This window comes from Cibotium barometz, chromosome 13 (genome assembly GCF_041138505.1).
Source record: "Cibotium barometz isolate CiBa-2024 chromosome 13, ASM4113850v1, whole genome shotgun sequence".
NCBI lineage: Eukaryota > Viridiplantae > Streptophyta > Polypodiopsida > Cyatheales > Cibotiaceae > Cibotium > Cibotium barometz.
In genome coordinates this window covers 46,387,729-46,407,865 of record NC_141058.1, presented here as the reverse complement: position 1 = coordinate 46,407,865, position 20,137 = coordinate 46,387,729, and the positions used below count along the sequence as shown (strand labels likewise).

General features: G+C 45.3%; 1 protein-coding gene across 3 annotated transcripts in view; it reads right to left on the bottom strand.

Annotated features, from left to right (window-relative positions):
* Window positions 1-20,137, bottom strand: part of LOC147632748 (uncharacterized) — a 59,467-nt gene that overhangs the window by 10,899 nt on the left and 28,431 nt on the right. For 2 of the 3 annotated variants that reach the window (XM_086807594.1, XM_086807596.1), the window contains exons 7-21: window positions 13,085-13,219; window positions 12,418-12,960; window positions 11,625-12,326; window positions 11,429-11,497; window positions 11,212-11,331; window positions 10,863-11,108; window positions 10,638-10,685; window positions 10,322-10,480; window positions 6,356-6,514; window positions 6,219-6,281; window positions 5,322-5,432; window positions 4,564-4,647; window positions 4,258-4,305; window positions 4,085-4,159; window positions 3,451-3,546 (exon numbers count right to left, since the gene is read on the bottom strand). In XM_086807594.1, coding sequence (XP_086663720.1) covers window positions 3,451-3,546; window positions 4,085-4,159; window positions 4,258-4,305; window positions 4,564-4,647; window positions 5,322-5,432; window positions 6,219-6,281; window positions 6,356-6,514; window positions 10,322-10,480; window positions 10,638-10,685; window positions 10,863-11,108; window positions 11,212-11,331; window positions 11,429-11,497; window positions 11,625-12,326; window positions 12,418-12,960; window positions 13,085-13,219 — 2,658 coding nt within the window. The remainder of the gene's footprint in view (window positions 1-3,450; window positions 3,547-4,084; window positions 4,160-4,257; window positions 4,306-4,563; window positions 4,648-5,321; window positions 5,433-6,218; window positions 6,282-6,355; window positions 6,515-10,321; window positions 10,481-10,637; window positions 10,686-10,862; window positions 11,109-11,211; window positions 11,332-11,428; window positions 11,498-11,624; window positions 12,327-12,417; window positions 12,961-13,084; window positions 13,220-20,137) is intronic. The other variant, XM_086807595.1, reaches the window with a different exon arrangement.

Genomic DNA, 20,137 nt, shown 5'->3' with positions numbered 1-20,137 from the left:
AGTGCTTGGTCATCGAGAACCACACCTCATAGCATCTGCAAGTTACATGGGTTTGGGAACTTGAAAGAGAGGAACACTATCTTTTCAAGTATCCTCTATGTGTTAGGGGACAATTTCATTGCCTCTTCAGACAGTTTTGAACCTATCTCATCTTTTATCCAGTATATTGAACACAATGATTGCACCCATTTAAATTGGAAATGAGGAGGCATTGAGAGCGTCTACTTCAGACTTCAGTACCTCAAGTTAAGTTGATACAGAGATTCATCACCTTCATCTATCAAAGTGCACATGAATCCAAATAAACGGGCAATCATAATCCTGGTTCAGAGAAAAGGACAAGTCCCTAATTATCACAGGATGGTATATGAGTGCATGCAATTGTGACCTTTATATCAGACTAAATGTTGCCCAGAGAAGAGAATTGCCAATGTCGTTTGAGTTATCACAACCAAATGCCCAAGGCCTCGCACCAAACAACCACAGGCCACCATCTGACCCATGGTTCATCTAGAGACTCTACTTGCCGGCTCCCCTCAGTAACAGAATCTGGGACCATGCTAAGGTCGTCTTAATGTTTCCTTATGGCATGTCATGTGCATCACAAGGACATGGATCTCAGCATTCAACTGTCTCTTAGGCAAGACAATGGGGAAGAATATGGTCCAATTTGGTGCCCAAGACATGTGCCCATGGATGGGATAGCTTTGGGACATAGTATCAACACGTTTAATGATGTTTTTTTGACCTGTAAAGTGCTGGCTGACCTGAAAACAGCCAACATTCACAAGGAAAATGCACGTCACTCTACAAGAAGGGAGTCTACAAGACAAGAACCTTTTTGTATGCATCATAGACAGGTATGCATGAATCAGATCCCAGATCCAAGAACCATTGTAAATGTAGTATGTTTAGCAATATAGAGTAGATTATAGTTACATCACTTGTCTTCTGTGTGTCTGCAAGTTAAGTAGGATTGGTGTTAATCAAGATCATGCTTAGCGATAATCAAGATCACGCTTAGCATTAATCAAGATCCTGCTTAGCGATAATCAAGATCATGGTTCCGCAACACATGTGACACTGACGTAGGTCAACCTAGGACAGTGCTTAGCTATAGCAAGTGTCTTTTCCATGCTTAATTAGGGTAAGGGTTTCATTTCAGGGTTTTCCTGCTTTGCAATAGTTCATCTCTTACATCAGTGTTTTCAGCCCTGCTTCAAATTTGCATAGCAAATAAGGGTTTGCATTTCTGTGTTTTCAACTCATTTTTGCATGTAACATAGTTGAATGTAGACTAGGATCAACAAAGTCTTAGCCTAGGTCTAACCTAGGTTTAAAAATGCCTTTTTTTGGATACTCCCTCCACAAGAATTTCACCCAAACAGAGAGGATTGCAACCTTGACATAAAAGTTCAAACAGGAATGCGAAGAGATAGATGTCCACCATCAGCTAGAGTCAAAGAACGCGCAAGAGGCGTTTCAGTGAAAACAAGACGAGCTCCAAGAGCAATACCATCAGTTCGATGAAGAGACTATACAAACGGATCTGAGAGGAACGAGAAGCCCGAGAATGTAAGGAACGATGACGGAAGGAAGAAGCATGGCACCAATGGGAGTTGGAATGCGTGCAGAAAGTTGCAAGTGAGTTTGCAGCCAAGTGCATGGCAGCATTGGCAAAGACCAGGATGGAGAGTCACCTACAGTTGAGGAGCAGGAGCATGGATTCAAGTGAGGGAGAGCTTCCAAGACAGGAGGAGCTCTTGGGAAACGCTATCGCAGATGGGGAGACTTCAACAAAGGGACCACTGCCTGAGATGCAAGAGCCAAAACCAGTCCCCCAAACCTGAACAATAAAGCCAATGGGTGGATCTCTAAGAATCCCGTTTGGAGGATGAGATCAGCTCAATGATTCCTAGGGAGGTGGATCTCTCCAAATCCCATTCGAAGGATATCATCAGCCCTTCAGAAGAGTCTCTCCGAGAGTCTGATGAGGAGGATGAGGCTATATGTGGTGAAGACGATCTAGTAACTGAACTAGAGTGCTTGGAGGTCGTGCTGGTGGATATGGAGCGGTCCGGCCTATGGATGGAGTGGACTAAAGGTGCATGTTTTGCCACAATGTTCCTAGTTTAGCAAGAGGGGATATCGTGTGCATCACATATGTGAGTGCTACATGGACATGGATCTCAACATCAGCCGTCTCTTAGGTAAGATAAGGGGCATGAACCCTATATAAAAGGGGTTTCAACCCTCGTTTAGGAATCTCAGGAGTGTGCAAGAACCCTAGCTTGGAGTGCATGCCAAAGGCAGTCTACGGTCAAGAAAATGCATCTACCAGGAGGTCACAAACCAGGGCGACCAGCAACCAGGAAGAAAACAAACCTCAATCTACAAGTGAAGGGGTCTCCAAGACAAGAATCTTTTTGTATGTGTCATAGATAGGTATTCATGAATCGGATCAAAGATCCAAGAACCATTGTAAACATAGCACGTTAAGCAATATACGTAGATTAGGGTTACATCTCATCTTCTCTGAGTTTGTAAGTTGAGTAGGATTAGCATTAATCTCTCTTGCTTAGTGTTACACAAGATCATGCTTCCGCAACGCATGTAACATGACACCATGGATTTCATATGGGCTCTCATGTACTCTATCTTGTAGGGACTAATTTTGTTTGTTTTAATCCTTGCCATTGTGCATGATAGCTTCACATTAAATAATATCTACGGTCTCATAGACCCTTGTGGTCTTTTCCTCTGCACTTGAAGATTGGACCATCCCCACAGGGGCGGGGGGGAGGGAGCGGGTTTGTGGTGTTGGGCACAAGGGGTCCATGATGCCAACCCGTTTCTGAGGGCGGCCAGCCATGGAGGGAGCTTCCCCCCTCTTTTTTTTCATTGTAACTTTACCTCATGAGAGGTCTGCTGAACAACGTTTTCATACTAATAGGTACTTTTCTTGGGGGGTGAAAAAACTCTTGCCGCATGTCCTTAAAAGGACGTTTTGCTTTCATCTTTAAAAACATGGCACTTCACCATGTCTATGTTTTCGGCATATGACTACGTAACCCCACATTAGAGACCTTTGTTAGGGCTTCATGCTCACACGAGTCAGACCAATTCTTTCATGTAATATATGAAGCTCCTTGACTAATAAGCCTGATGTGGGCAAGCACATCCAACCAAGGAGACAAATCTAGAATACCCTTAAGAGCAGTAGTTACAGGAGGCATCAGCATGATAGAGACAAGACATCATCCAAGGCCCCATACCAATAGACAAACAGAGACATGTAGCCACGATCATACAGAGATATCAGGATGCACTTCATAGACTCTTATTGCAGAGCCAAGGAGCATATGCTATATGGGTATTCACAGGTATTCTCTCACAGAACTATGTGCATATTTGATTGAAACTTTTTAAAAACTGCACAGACAAAGTTACCACGGATAAAGGTATATGATCTCGTTCTGGGTCAATCCCATGAATTGCAATAAGAACCTCTGCTGGTGTCAAGGCAGGACCAGTGTGCACTGAACCCTGCAACATTAATAATTCTAAGATACTTTTTTAAGAGAAAAATAATAATGTAGCCAAGCTCTTCCGGCTTGACAAGAACACAAGCACAAGCTATATATACCTAGATGAATCCAGGAACATGCCCAAATTCACCTTATAAGAATGTGCAATTTATAACCTCATGGTAGTCATCCACAAGACAATAAACCATCAACTCCATCATGCATAGTATGGACTGGATACTACAACATCCCCACTAACGTCATCAGTGCCCAATAGTGGGTGTAGAACTTGGTATCAATATATGCTCCCACACACACACTCCCCACACACGCACGCACGCACACACGCACACACACACACACACACACATGAGTGCATACATTCATACAAAGGTCTGTGTACTAAGTTTCTGTCAGAGATCCGGAGATACAGGGAAGACTCAGCCATAATGAAGCCTAGCACTAAGGATTATAACAAATAGAAAGGATTATTACAACAAAAAGGCAAGCACAAGCTAACTTGAACATCTTGAAACTCTTGCAGAAATGGAAACAACCTGAAGAATCCGGTCCAAGGCAGCTTTGAAATCCTCAGATGGAAGTGCAACAAGGTGGGGAAAAATAGGCAGGACCTTCAAGCAACGTTGAAAATTGAAATAATTATGGTCAGCATCCCTTAGTCAAATGAGTGAACATAGTTTGACACAAATTTGATTCTACATGTCTATACCTCCTCTTTTGACAAAGATGACAAAATTGGAGTGAGAAGCCTTGCATCCTGCTTAGAACACGAAACATAAGTTCAGAAAAGCCACAAAATCAGAAACTAGAAAATTAACCTGAAAAATATAGTTTCCCACCGCATAGCATAGTGGTGAGAGATTCAGAGTCTCAAGGGTAGGCCCTAAGTTTGAATCTTGCTAGCTACAGCTGGGAGAAACATCCCGAGTGGGAGGCGGGGTGACTCACTTGTGGATGCGTGAGTCACTCTCCAATAATTCAAAAAAAAAAAGATTTTGTCGACATCATAAATTACCTTTATTTTGGACCCATACAGCTGCTTAACAGCAGCGATCAGTTCAGGTGAGGGTGCACTTGACTCTGTTAGCAAATGCAACACCTGACAAATAGCATGTCACTACATGACTGAGACTTCGGAGAAAAAAAAAACAACACACTAAATATACCAATGGAAAGTACAGGTTTTTCCCAAACTTAAAAAAAGCCAAAGTGCTACTTGACTCCATAAGAATCTTCTCACAAAGCTTCAAATCATCAACGCCATCATGCATAGTGTAGACTACATGCTATTACATCCCCACACACATCACTAGCACCCAAGAGTTTCATGCATAAGATATGACACCATAGTAGACACATCTTGATAGATAACCATCGAACTTAGTTTCTGTCACTTCTCCCATAATGAAAGCTAGCACTAAAAAGCGTGTGCATGCACGCATGGATGGTAGTTGATTGGGCAATTGCACCGCTTTTAACAGCAGTCCCCAGAACATGGATGGGCCAGGCTATAGATCAGCACGATTGCCACCATCCATTAGCACCTTACGCCCTTTAACAACAGTCCCCAGGTGGGCCATAGAACAGCATGATTGACCACCATCCCATAGGCAGCCAGCATTGTCGTCCCGTCGTTAGAGGGGATGATAAGTAAGTGATATGTGTAAGGGGCTTAATACTAATGGACTACCTGCATTATACTTCATTAGCACAAGACCAACAATAGACCGACAATCTGACACTAAACAAAGGTAAAGGTGGAGAGAGACCCACCAGCAGGAGAAGATTCTTGCTGCCCATAGGAGGATCTGCGATTAGATGCAAAAGCTCTGATGAAGAAGGGCCTATTGTTCGAACAAGAACTGGCATATTCCTATGAGCTGCCTGCACAAAACATGCAATCAAAACTTTTTCCTGTCCTAAACTCAACTCAAAATAGAACATGCAATGCAATTCCACATAAACAAAGATGTTTGCTTTAGGTCTAGCAAGATAAGTTTAAGCTCTCTTTGTTTGCTTTAGGTCTAGCAAGATAAGTTTAAGCTCTTTGCAACAAGCACACAACTACCATACTAGCATTACCACGACGACGACAACCAAAACAAAAGGTAGAAACCGCAGTTTTATGAAGAGAGGTACAACACCATATAAGCCTTTTAATATCATACATCACAGCCCCACTTAATCCCAAAAAAAGAAAGCATGCATATGAAGATATCATTACCCATATGTATTAACACCTTATAAGCCTTTTGATGGAACACATCACAGCCCCAGAAAGCCCAAAAAAGGAAGCAGGCGTAGGAAGATGTCCTAGACCTCACATGCATAACAGCATGTAAGCCTTTTGATAGCATACATACTACAAAATCCCAGAAAAGAAAGCATGCATAAGCAGATGTCGTTTACCCATATGTAAGATACCTTATATGCCTTCTGATAATATACACAGAAAAGGAAGCATGCTATGAAGATGTCATATGCCCATGTGTATAAACACCTTAAATGCCTTTTGATAGCATACATCACAGCCACACAAAGGCCAAGAAAAGGAAGCATGCAAATGGACACGATACGCGTGCATAAAGGGACAACTACTACGCACATAAATGCACAGCCTTACACACAAGGCTAGAAAACTGCAATGATATAGAAACAGCTTGCACATACCTGCCTTACTGCTTTCGGTGCATGTTCATACACACTGAAAACTTGTTGAAGAAGCGGGACTTTCTGCACACAAGGACTGTTGACTTAAACTGGGCTGATGACAAATACTTGAAAGATCAGCGTTGACAGATTTGTACCTTGGTACAAAGGGCAAAATACAAGGACATGCAACGTTGTGCCTCTTGTACTGACACAGGGCTCTTGCTTGCTCTATGTTGGTCCTCTTCAAGAGTAAGCCCATTGGTTGATTGTTTCTCACCACTCATTTCTGTGCTATTTTGCCCTTCCTTTGTGACCTGATTAAAATTTAAGCCGCTTTTAGTCACATACTTCAGCATTTTTATACACCCATAACACTAGCATTACAAATACTCAATAAGCCTAGACAAAGAAGAACAAGCTTAAAAGCAATTCCATTGTTTTTATATGGTCTTTATGTAACCCGGTGTAGACCAAACAACACTCACAGAAGCAGGATCTTTCACTAGTAAAATTGAAGCAAAAAATGCACAAAAACAGAGCTGGAGAAGAACACTGAATTACTATTGCAAATTGGTTATTGCAGATCGCTTGTTGCTCCCCACCCCTGTGATTCAGCAAAAAACTTCAATGGCTACAGACTCCTACCGCCATTCAGGTTTAGATCAAAGGACAATATGCCGGTGCATCGTCCCGCAGACACAGATGTAACCCTGCTTGGGATGTTTTTGGTTCTCTCTCTTACTCACACTGGAAATAAATCATACACTAATCACATAATTAAAAGAAATGAATACAAATGAAGAGGTGAATCCTAATTCATGCCCAAAGGCTCCAAGCAAAAATGAATATGAAAGTAGAATCCATTGTGAAATGAAAAAGCCTAATACAAAGCTCAAGCTTGAAGCGTTGTCCCCTTGAGAGAGTCACCAGCCCTTCATTTATACAGAAGTACCCAAATTGCATGGTTGCCATGGCCATGTATCCTGCCATATCACTACCCTAATCCTCACCCTCATCCTTATCCTTTATCCAATCTAAGCACACTTTCATATGGCCTTTCGCCCTTAGTAAAAATGAACATATGAACATGGCATCCCACCCATGTAGCAAACTTTCTCAAAGAACCCTATGCCCTTTAAGCTCCGAATCAATGCTCGATGAGGAGCTCCCCCCCCCCCCCCCCCCCCCCCCCCCCCCCAAAAAAAAAAACAACAACAACAAACCCACACCAAGTACTCACGTAGCTTCAAAACGATACCAAGTGCAAAGTGGAGTGACCATCAGGCCCATTGAAATCACATCATCCAACAACTTCATTGCATGATTGGGTACATCCGAGAAGAGCAACCCTTTGGTAGATGCTCTCAGTTGGAAAGGGGTAGTTTCCATAATCTTTACCACCCATCCTACGGTCTAACCTAGTACACCTTGAGGAGTTTGATTTAAGCCACATGCATCACAAGTTTCAGACTCGGAAGAGTGAATGGGCTTAAGCACTAGAAGCCACATGATCAATCCAATTTTTAATTCACAATGATTGGCTCTTTTACAAAAACCAACTAGGTGGTGCTAAAGACTCACCACTCGTGGACATCAGGACATGAAAGCACATCGGAGAAGCTCGGTCAATGATGAGGTGTATTCACTTTGTGGCACAATGTCCAGTTTGCCTTAGGATATCCTAAGATGTCCCAAGCAAACAAGCAAGCAAGCTGGTTTGTTGCAACCTTTGCAAATTCTGAAGTCCTTTCCAAAAACTCTCCGTGGATTTAGTCACAAACTTACCTCCAAGCACGAGGACCATGAATGTGACTTGCTAGACTATCGTAGATTAATTTATTTAGTTTGTTAGGATAATACCTTGCAAGGCCAATGTAACCGTTGAGGATGTTGCCCGTTTGTTTGTTTATCAAATATTGGTATATAGTGACCAGAGTGTTCACCAATCATTTTTGACATACCCTATTTGATAACTTATGAACTAAACTACAATTTTCCAATGCATTCCACCCACAAAAAAGGCTAGTAAACAAAAATCTACAAAATGCTTCCATTGGCATCCTCGAGTGCTATATTAATGTCACATGCACCTTGCACTTGGGTGCCACGTGGACATACTAAACCTAATAATGTGCAAGTTTTGGGTCTAATTAAGTACAAGTTTTGGGTTAGTGTTGTGCAATGCGCCCTGTTGTGGGCCCTAGTCCAAGGACGTGTCACGCCAATCGCCATCATGATAGGCTTAACTAGGTCCGCGCAATATTGCCTGCATGAACCCTACACAATTTTGTAGCCCGCTTGGAGTTGATATATACACAAATGTATGGTAACTTATTAGTCGACGTGCTGCGCACTAAACATCAAGTGAGTTAGTTAGAAGGCAAAATACAGCTCTTCCACCTACATTTGAGTCACCCAGGGAGTGGAGGCATTTGAACCCTTCTTGTATCAAAGGAAATTCCACCTATGTCTTATGGGCTAGAGATCCTGGACAAAAAAAATGTGAGGTACAAACTTCCCAATAGAATGGAAGTGAGAATGAAGTGAACTTCTTGATGAAGAGGTTGCGTGTGTGTTTAGGTCCTCACACAAGGTGATCAACTTAACACCCGGACTATCGTGTGTATTGAACCATTGATGGGATCGTTCTAATCATAAGGAGTTTTAGGAAAAATATTCCATGGGAAATCTTAAAGAGGAGAAAAGGAAATGATAAACACAAGAAACAGAAACAGTGGCTCGAAAGAAACACAGTTTCCACATTTTTGCCACAAGCGGGGACCTTTCCAAGAGCACAGATCCTTAGGGCCGAGGGTAGCATTGGATCCTGGTTGCTGCAAATGTAGACGGATGATGGAGATGATGCAATTTTGCCCTCCAATGTGTGCAACAGGTTGGAGTGGAGTATCTGTTAAGGAATGCTCAGAGTTGTTGGCAGTGCTCACAAGAAGATGGGACTCCTGCAATGCACCCGCAGCACTAGGGTGCCACATGGTCATACTTGTATAGAGAGCATAGATACAATAACCTTTTGGAGGTTTAGGGATAAGCACTGAGCATTTTGTGAGCCCTAGTCCACGGACGAATCGCCTGTTTCCATAAAGTTTGGGTCATAAGACAATCAGTCCCAGGCATTGTCCCACACACAGATGTAACCCACTTGGATTGTGAGTTGTACAAGTGTGCACACATCTTATTAGGCCAAGAGCACGGTGCCAGACACCAAGGAGTGTGTATATCTTAACCCACAGGCCAGGTTACAGCCTGTATGCAATTACCGGGCAGCATGGGTACCATTCTGGGCAGAGGCAGGCTGATCAGGCATGCCTGGCAGGATGGCCAGCAGCCAAACAGGCTGGACAGGCGGGCAGGTCATCCAGTGGCCAGACAGGCTGTAAGGGGGTCAGGAACAGCTGGAGCTAGGAAGGAGTCAATGCGGCAGGTGTGTCTACATGTCAGGCAGCCCTTTTACAAAAGCCATGCCCTTTCTCATTCCTCATCTCTCACACATTGAACCACCAGTACACAAAAGCACCAGAGATCACCAGCACAAATCCCTAACCCACAAGAAGTAGAGCGTCCAAGATCTTCCAGAGCCCAAGACGCAGCCGGGTTGTGCAAGCACGGGATCAGCCCCAGTGAACATAGTCATACCTTCAGCTCAGCCTAGGACTCAGCCCACGCTCCATCCACATAGGTCCACACATACTTCATAGGGATCATCTTGTTCCATTCATTTACATATCCAACAATACAATCGCATCATCTCTTCAATTGAAGTTAATTGTACATTATAAAGTCAAGCACGACTTAATTAGCTGAAGGTAGATGAAGAATAAATGAGGCCTTGCCCTAGCAAGGGTGGGATTTGGTGGTACGGCACACCAGGACTTGCGTGAGAGGTGATGAGGATGGGAGTTGATCTAGCCTCAGGCTCAGGGTGCTCCCCGAGCTCCAAAGGGATTGGGTGGTGAGCTAGCCAACCCCTCCAAGAAAGTCCATTGAATTAACATATATATGACTTCAATAAAAGAATACTGACTAACTCATACAAAGAAAAGGTAAGCCATGATGCTTACTAATTTAAATACTACTGGGGAAATAACAAACACACATCACACCTGTTCGATAGGTTTCTTGTGAAACGACGTGTCATTGCCCACTGAGCCTGTTCCTCCATCTTGATTAGGATCCCTTCCCAAAACAGAGTGCAACATGCTGGTTGCAAATTCCTCGATTCTTTGTGCAACATAATGAAGAGGATACAGTTTGTTAGCAACCTGCCATTCAAACACCAAATCTCTTTCTTCTCAACCCTGGAACATGTCAAAAACTTCAGTAAATTGAAACAAGATGTATGTGAGTGCATGCAGTGGCTAATGATGCATAGACTCACTTCTAAGATGCAAGGAGGTGGCAAAGTTCAGATCACATTACCAAACGAATTGCCTTTGTTCGCACTTCGTCAAGCTCATGAACTGCACACTGTAAAGAAATTGTGTTACTGCTGAACTTTTTTGTAAACAATCAAGTGCACACGCTTAGTGCAATCATGCTCCACACTCAGATTTCTTTGACTAAAAGTAGGTTGAGATAGATCTAAATTCTCATGTTCATAAGGGTGTGCTCATGATCAGGAGAACAAGAAGAACAAAAGACAACCTTAAGGGCAATCTCTAAACACACTGCTCGAATCGGAGGTCGCAGCAAGATTAAAATCCAAACAGCACTTAAACCTTGGGTGATTCGATCACCGTTGGGAGGCTCCAGTCCCTCCGTACTTCCCATGGTTGGGTTACATAAGGATTCCAACAATTTTAGTGCTACCTCAGGAAGCATTGGAGCCTCACCAAGCAACTTGCTCAATGACTTATCTGTAGGCGGAAGAGTATCCCTTAACCCTTGTGCCTGCAGAGAGCATCTAAACAAAGTGAGATTCATAAAGCATATAAATTCTGAAAAAATTTCCTACAAACTTGATGAAGAGTACACCAAAGAGGACGTAGCTCACCACAGCAATGAGAAAATTGTCATAAACTGTTGAAGTGACTGTTGCAGCATCCAAGTCACCCTGTTGGGACACTTTCTCAGCATACAGCTGGTAAAGTGTGTGCATTGCAAGCTCGTGGCCCTACAAGACACAAACCGAGAAAGGCATCAAGCCCTCTGAAGCAAATGTTGATGGTGGATCAAGATCAATCTCCTGAGAAATTGTGCAAATTGAGTACCTTATGGTTTTGATAATCTGCAAGAATGTAATTCCGCAAAATCCTCACAGCTTCTTCATCCCCATCTGACTGCAACCAGCAAAGCATATGATCAAGAAAAAGAGGGACTTACAAGCTTGACAGAGTGCAGAAAGATGACGAGGATGGAAAATCACTCAAGATCAAGATGCAGACCAAGCTGCAGAAAGACACTTACCTGAGCAACTAGGCGAGCCAAAAGACAGAAACGTAGATCACTCACACCAGCAGATGCTGCTAGTTTATAGCTTTCCAAAATGCGTAGCAATATCACTTTCCATAAAGCCAGTTGCTGATCCGCATCAAGATACACAAACGGCATTGCTGTTGAGGAACCCTGCATTGTAGCTCCTGATGTTGCAACTGAACCTTCAAGCTCTGTGTTTGAAACTGGAGCAGATGGTCCTGCAGGTGCAGATACAATAGACACTACAGGTGCAGCTTCTGTAATATCCATGGGTTCAACTGAGTGGCTATGATCTTCTGTGTCTAAGGGACCAGGAATGGAGGAAGGCTTTGCTACTGTTGACAAAGATATGGCAAGACTACTTTGTCCCTGGATGGGATGTGAAGATTCCATAGCTGGTGTGACCACATCGCCAACCATGGAGTCACTAGATGTACTCCCAGTTTCCTGACTTGAAATGGTTTCACTACTGCCTGGAGGGAAACTTACATGTTCGGTAGTGGTGGACATATTGACGTTTTCATCCTTAACTGCCCAAATAGTTGGAGAGTTAACTGCCACTGTAGTTGCAGGGCTACTTAGACTGCAAGGTGAGTCAGCTGCTGGCTCTTCAATTTTTATTGAAACACCTGCTGAAGATTGAGACACTCCAACTGGCACTGCAACACGGCGGGGGTCCATACGCCGTGGATCCTGAAACCACACTTCAGAGTGAAACCCCTAGATCTAACACCACAACCTATACTAGGACCTGAAGAAAGCAAAGGCAGAACACGCTACTTACTCTACGTGGATCACGCCTAAGGTCTGATGATGTCTGAACAGGTGGAGACAGCTCCAGTGCAGAGGTAGCAGACGTTGTTGTAGGTCCCTCTGGCCTCAAAGACCCAGCTGTGGTGGATTGCATCCCAAAGGTTGAAGCTAATCCTGTACTTCCAGTTGTGTTGACCGCGGGTAGTATTGCAGGTGCAGTTGGTGGTAAATTTTTCATATTTTCGATAACTACATCAGCAAGCATGTCAGCTGGGAGACTTGTGATCAATAACTCGATCGATGCAGTTGCCCGTTCACCTTTTGCAACTAAAGCTCCAATAATGGCAATCATTTGCTGCAATGGTGATAGCTCACTATCAAGGGTCACGCCGAATGATTCATGAGTGGCCCCAAGACTTTGGCCCCCACTGGCTACTTGTGCATCTAGTGAGCCTGCAAGCACGGTATTGGAGGTAGTCCGGATGCGTTTGCCTGCACTGGCATCCAAGTCACTCAATATACTTCCATTCTCCTGCAAGGGCCTCTTGCGGTCCATAGCTTGCGACCTCTCTTCCTACATTTAGTAACAAATACATTTTTAAAAAATGCCTCTGCGATTGACACATCAAAAATCAGTAAAGTATATGGAAGGGTAATAGTATACAAACTACAGCCAAAAGAGCAGAAACCGCATTAACCTTGGTTAAACGTGAATCACGGAATGCACGCTCTTTCTCAGCATTTCGAAGTGTTCTGTCGGTCTGCCGCACAGCTGCTTCAGCTACATCCCCTGCATTCATTGCTCTTAGGGCTGATACCAAGCGCTCCCGCCACTGCCAGTTAAGAATTATGTTGTTAGTTTGATTCCTCGCCTCTACCTCCCTCTTAGCAACCACAATACATAAATCTCAGCACCTCAAAATCAGAAAAGAGAATACAGCAAGGGAAATAGGCAAAGATAAAGAATTGTGTGGGCAGCCTTGTTAGAAGTCATCTCCTGTCTAGTTTTATACACCAGGGCCTTTGTTGTGGGTGTGCCCGCCCTTATGAGGTGTTTTCCCATTTTTCCCCACTCTCCGTATTTTTCCCCTATTTTTTCCCATTTTTCTGAGGCTTGGGAGGGCTGCCAGAGGGTGCCAAGAGCAGTACAGTGCTGGCCGACTGGATGTTTATCAGTCGTGGGCACTCTTACTGCTGGCCGACTGGTTTTGATCAGTTTTGGGCACCAGATTGCTGGCTGACTGCATTTATGCAGTCGTGGACCTTTTTATCAGTCATCGCGGGCTTTTCTTTATGCTGGCCGACTGCCCTCTAGGGAGGTATATATAGGTCCTCAGCCCCCATACCTCATTTGTATCATTTCTCGGGATCTTCTTGTGTATATAGAGCAGAGTTACACGCCTACATCTCTCTCTCTCTTGTGCTGTTTTTCTGCCTGCGTTTTTGCTCTCGTGTTCCCATATTTGGTCATCATCTCCGCTGCGTATTCTGACATGGTATCAGAGCCCTAGGCTCTAGATAGGTCTTGGGATTTGTGTGAGCAAGAGGGGGCTGTTTTGTGGCTGATTGGTGGACTGTTCTGGACTGTTCGGGCAGAGGAGAAGCAAGAGGAAGGCGGGCTGATTTGCTGGACAGCCACTTGCAAGTATCAGTTCTTCTTTGTTCCCACCCACCCACCCTTTTCAGAGTACATCCCCGCGATGGCAGATCTGTATGAGATGGCCGAGAGACATGTGAAGATCCCGACACTCCCCACGTTCCCGGTGGACCGTCAGTTGGACGGGATCAACTACGGCATATGGAAGGTGATGATGGAATCCGTTTTGGAGTCTTACGACCTCGCCGATTTCGTCGTTGTTGGTGTTCCACGGCCGGAAGTAGAGGAAGGGGAGTTACCGTCAACCCGAAAGGACCGGGAGGCCCAGACGCAGATGTGGGATCGCGTTAACGCCAGGGTCCGTTCGTTTATTTTCCTCAACTGCACACCGCAGGTAATCAATCATGTAAAGCATATGACGCTGGCCAGAGGTATATGGCAGCATTTGGCCTCCCTTTACAATAGGGTATCGCCCATGAAGAGGATTTCCTTGGAAGTACAGATGCGGGTTATGAGCCCTGCAAAGTCGTCAACGATGCGGGAGCATATTAACAAGCTGCAGGCTCTTCAGCAGGAAGTTCTCCAAGCTGGGAAGGAGATATCGTCAGAGGACATGGCCATAACGTTGCTGTCACATTTGCCCTCTTCGTACTCAGCATTTTACTCGTCTTTGATTACCAGTGGCAGGCTCAGCACCATCACGTGGGAGGAGCTTGTGCCCATGGTCCTGGACCAGGAGGAACGATTCACGAACCCTCCTCAGGGTGGAGGTTCGGAGGCCTTTACTGACCAACGGTCGAAAGGCCGTAACTCGGGCAAAGGGAAGGCTTCATCAGAGAAGTCTTCTGAGAAGATGTCCGACGCTGACCGCGAGAAGCTAAAGGCAGAGAGGACCTGTAATGATTGTGGCGAGAAAGGCCACTACTGGAGGCAGTGTCCCAAGCGGAAGACCGAGAAGGGTGAAGACTCCTCAGCAATCATGAAGACTCCGGCTTTTGTGCACCTGGAGGTGATGGACACCGACGTTTCATTTTCTTCAGGCAGGGAGGAGATTGGAGGACTCTCCGCAACGGATACTCGGGAGTGGATTCTCGATAGTGGTGCTTCCAGGCACATGACTCCTTCCCGTTCCGGTTTACAGGATCTCTGCAAGCTTTCTGGTCATATTCTTATTGGGGATACGTCCACTATCCCAGTTCACAGTGAGGGCAGGATGGAGATAGTTCCCGATGGCAGAGGGGGGAAGCATTCCTCCCAGGTGTTGTATGTTCCGGCACTTGGTTTTCATCTGTTGTCAGTGCATCAGGTTTGCAAGACTGGCGTACGGGTGGAGTTTGATGAGCATTTTGTTGCTCTCCGGGACAAAGCAACAGGCCAAGTGGTTTGGGAAGGCGGAGTGGAGAATGGAGTTTACAAGCTTTCAGCACTCTCTCTCCCAGGTCCTCAGGGTTGTGATGAGTGGCAGTCTGGTAATGGCTACTCAAGTGTGGATACGCTGCAGGTGCGAGCTTTCCGAGACCAGGTGGTGGATAGCTTGCCAGTAGATGGCAGCAGTTGGCAGGAACTTTCCAGTACTGAGGTTGGTAGTTCTTGTGTTCGTGAGTCAGAGGAAGCTGAACAGGTCACTTATGCTCTGATGTCTCGTCGTGTTCGGGACATAGAACTTCCAGTAGTTGAGGATGTTCTTTCCACGGGGACCTTTCGGAAAGCCAGGCAGGTGACAGGTGATTACTTGCAGAAGGAGGTGGTTTCTCCAGGCTTTGTGGTTCCGGATTCAGAGAGGGTGGTTGACAGGTTTCATCAGGTTTCCAGGACTTGCTTGTGCACCGTAACAGGTGTTGATCCTTGTAAGCAGTGTGATGTCTCTTTGACTCAGAAGCTGTATGGTTCATTGATTTGGTTAATGGACACCAGATTGGAGGGGAGCTTTCTGATGAGGCGGTTGAGCTCATGGTTGCAGATGTCTCTTTGGGAGGCAGGATTGCGTTTCCTGTGGTTTCTACAGCATGCGAAGGATCATGGACTCTTGTACACAGGAGGGGGATTGTTGGATGGAGTCCGACTCCGCGGTTGGAGTGACTCAGTTTGGGGAGGAGATTCGGACACGAGGAGATCTACTTATGGCCCAGGAGCAGTTTTACGGAGCAGGAGGAGGTTACGTTGCAGGTTTGGGCTTCCACTGGAGGAACCCATGGTCATCCAGAGGCACTTTGTTCGTGAACAGATCGTTGCTGATGACCTCTTGCTGGAGTTCTGTTCGACGGAGGACAGTACGGTGGACCTCTTCACGAAGTCGCTCTCAGGATTTGCTCAGGCGGCACCCCAGCTCCCAGTGGTTGGTTACACAGCCAGGAGCTGAGAGGGGGTGTTAGAAGTCATCTCCTGTCTAGTTTTATACACCAGGGCTTTTGTTGTGGGTGTGCCCGCCCTTATGAAGTGTTTTCCCATTTTTCCCCTCTCTCCGTATTTTTCCCCTATTTTTTCCCATTTTTCTGAGGCTTGGGAGGGCTGCCAGAGGGTGCCAAGAGCAGTACAGTGCTGGCCGACTGGATGTTTATCAGTCGTGGGCACTCTTACTGCTGGCCGACTGGTTTTGATCAGTTTTGGGCACCAGATTGCTGGCTGACTGCATTTATGCAGTCGTGGACCTTTTTATCAGTCATCGCGGGCTTTTCTTTATGCTGGCCGACTGCCCTCTAGGGAGGTATATATAGGTCCTCAGCCCCCATACCTCATTTGTATCATTTCTCGGGATCTTCTTGTGTATATAGAGCAGAGTTACACGCCTACATCTCTCTCTCTCTTGTGCTGTTTTTCTGCCTGCGTTTTTGCTCTTGTGTTCCCAGATTTGGTCATCATCTCCGCTGCGTATTCTGACACTATGTTCCCAAAGCGCTCAAAACCCAGAACTTAAAATCAAAGGAAGCTGTTGTACAATAGCTGCAAAGGTGGGTTTAAGGGGCCAGTGGCTTTAAGATTTTGCAGTTCAACCTCCAAAACAACCATTATTGTGATGCATTAATTGGAGCAAATTGTTCTATTTGCAAGCCTGCTAAACGCTAAAGGCTGAAAACTGAAAGAAAACTACTGGACTGATCTACAAAAAACCTCGGTAGGTCTTAAAAGAACTCTGCTTGCTGAAGAACATGTTCTGCTGTCCCAGGCTAAACTGCTCTTGACTTCCCCGGGCTTGTCTGCTATCCGATGGGTTCCTCTGCTGCCCACATGCAGCCCATAGCGAGGTGTATCACAATACAGCACTAAGCATAGCTTTTGAAGGGCATGATTGCCTAGCTTTCTCAACTCACACCCAGCTTTGTCACATAGAAACGCCAAATCACCAGAACTACACGGTATACCGCAACCATACTCTACGTCGAAACCCCGGCTTTCCATACCACCGGAGCCACCCGTAGCTAGAGCCATGGCTAAGGCCTCGCTTGGCCTTAATTTGTAAGAAATGTTAAATATATAATAGTGATGAATGTGGGAATAAACACGTGCTGGTGGTTGTGTAAAGTAGTTATCCTCCGCGAAGCATGACCAACAGAAAGGTGCATCTCATATGGTTCTTGTCAGCTCTGCCCAGATCCAGCAGCCTGAGTTCCTGCAGCTCACTCTTCCGTCGCTGCCTCTATACTCCATCCTCGGCAGCTCCACTTCACCATCGTCATCAGCTGTCATCACTGGCAAAACTTCCACCACTGCCCAGTTGGCTCGGCCTATCTGCGCCAGCAGCAGCAGCTGCTGCAGCTGTCTGTCCTTTCCTTGAGGGTTCTCCTCTGCAAAGCACGACCATCAGAAAGGTGCATCTCATACGGTTCTTGTCAGCTCCGCCCAAATCCGGCGGCCCAAGTTCATGCAAGTCACTCTTCCCGTCACTGCCTCTACACTCCATCCTTTGCCATCCTTGGCAGCTCCACTTCGCCATCATCATCAGCTGTCATCACTGGTAAAACTTTGAGACCTAAGTATGCATCCTATTTCTGTTATACTTTGGCGATCGCATCTTTTCTCTCGTCGTACCTCGGTGCCTTGTGTGCACAATCCAGTTCTCTAGTACTTTCTCACAAGTTTGTTAGTGCATAAAAGTTCCCATTCAGGGGGCAACTCTCTTGTTTCATGCACATAAATCTACTTCAGGAAATCCCGTATTGTGAGGATGTCACAAACAGCACTAGTTTTGACCTTTCTGGGTTAAGTGGATTCATGATAACCGAAGACCGTTTATGGTCCCAACTACTCATTCATGATGAATAGTCTTTTGATAGCCAAGGGGCTGTGGGAGATTCATACGGGGCAATAACCCCATCTGCCAACAATAGCAACCACTACCTCTTTGGGAAGATCAACCACAACAAGAAGGGAGACCCAAACTACAACTCAAGTGGTGGCAAGTAATCCAGCACAGCTGTTACGTCCCAAGGCTAATGAGAGTCAAGACCTTCAGGTTACCTTAACCATAGCTGTGACCACTTCCTACAGGAGGCCTACATATCGGAAAACAATATACACATATTTAGAACACTCAATCTAACTGATATTAATCAATGGAGACAACATCAGCAACACAAATACTGAAAATACTGAAAAATACAAATGACACCAGCAGTGGGGCCGGAAAGGGCCGGCCCCTCCCTCGATACTTTTTGTATTTCTTGGAGTATTTATATTTGTACAAGTGTCACGGGCCTGACAAGCCAGATTTCTCCACAAGGGAGTGAAAACAACCAAATAAAACTGGTTCAAGTCGATCAAGAGGTGTTGGTCAGAGTAGCCTCAAATCATAGGCTCATTCCCACCTTCACTGGGTGCACATTTGCCTTTCACTGGTCTTCCAGGACCGTGCACAAATGGGCACGCCCATACTAACGCAAGCAATAGTGATACACCATGGAGGGAACGTATCTCGGTTCTCCCATGTAAGCTTTGTACCTGGTTTTTCCTCATACCCTCATGACCTTTACTGGCTCCTTTATAGGTGAGAGCGCAGTCAGGGCAATCATGGGAGAAACCACTACCCAATGGCCTTCTAAGGTGTATGCAACTGGAGAAGAAACTTGCCTACACAAAGCTTTGTACCTGGTTTTTCCTCATACCCTCATGACCTTCACTGGCTCCTCTATAGGTGAGGACGCGATCACGGCAATCATGGGAGAAACCACTACCCAATGGCCTTCTAAGGTGTATGCAACTGGAGAAGAAACTTGCCTACACAAAGCTTAAAATAACAACATTCAACTTTAATTGTTATCTGAATTTGAAATACAATATTGAAACAAATACCTGGTATAGATTTTAATTCAAATCTCAGCAAAGAAGACCATTTCCTTTTTTGTTGTACTCCAAATGGGTGCAATTAGCTGATGTAATCAGAGCAACCAGCAGGTACAAATGTGGCAGCCAGCACAGTTGCAAGTACACGTGGGCAGCCTCATTGTTTGCAAGTACAACAGGGCTGCAAAGTCAGCACTTCAGGTACACGTGGAAAGCCACACTGTTTGCAAGTACAACAAGGCTGCAAAGCCAGCACTTCAAGTACACGTGGGCAGCCACATCAGCTCCTTAGGCGGGTACAGCAGGCATTAGGAGGCGGGTACAGCCCGTACAACAGAGTAAGGAGGCGAGTACAGCCGATACAGGGAGGCGGGTACAGCAATGCAAAGAGGCGGGTACAACCGGTTCAAGGAGGCGGGTACAGCACAGTAAGGAGGCGGGTACCAAGTGTGAAGGAGAGGAGAAAAGCCACCAACCTCACATGTGGGTATTTTTCCAAAAAGGTTCCATGCAAAAGCCTTTTTTTTTTAAGGTTATAAAACCTTAAACCAACTTACTACTTTGGGCACCCTCATAAGCAAATGTCCAGCCCCTATTTAAAATGGGTGTGAACACATTACCTTATAAATATTAAGGTTTACTCTAGTTTAGGGATTTCACCTTTTAAAAAGGCCAAAATGAAAATACTTACCACCTGTCACACGCCACACCACCGAGTCAGGAAACAGCACTCCACGGTACACTAGGGTAGCACGCGAGTTTTGTGCAATCATTGTCTTGAGACTTATACTCTCTTTCACTCAACCATGGCTGCTCCACAGTTTCAGCCACCATAACTGAACCCTAACCCTAACCCTAAAATACCAACAACAAAAGC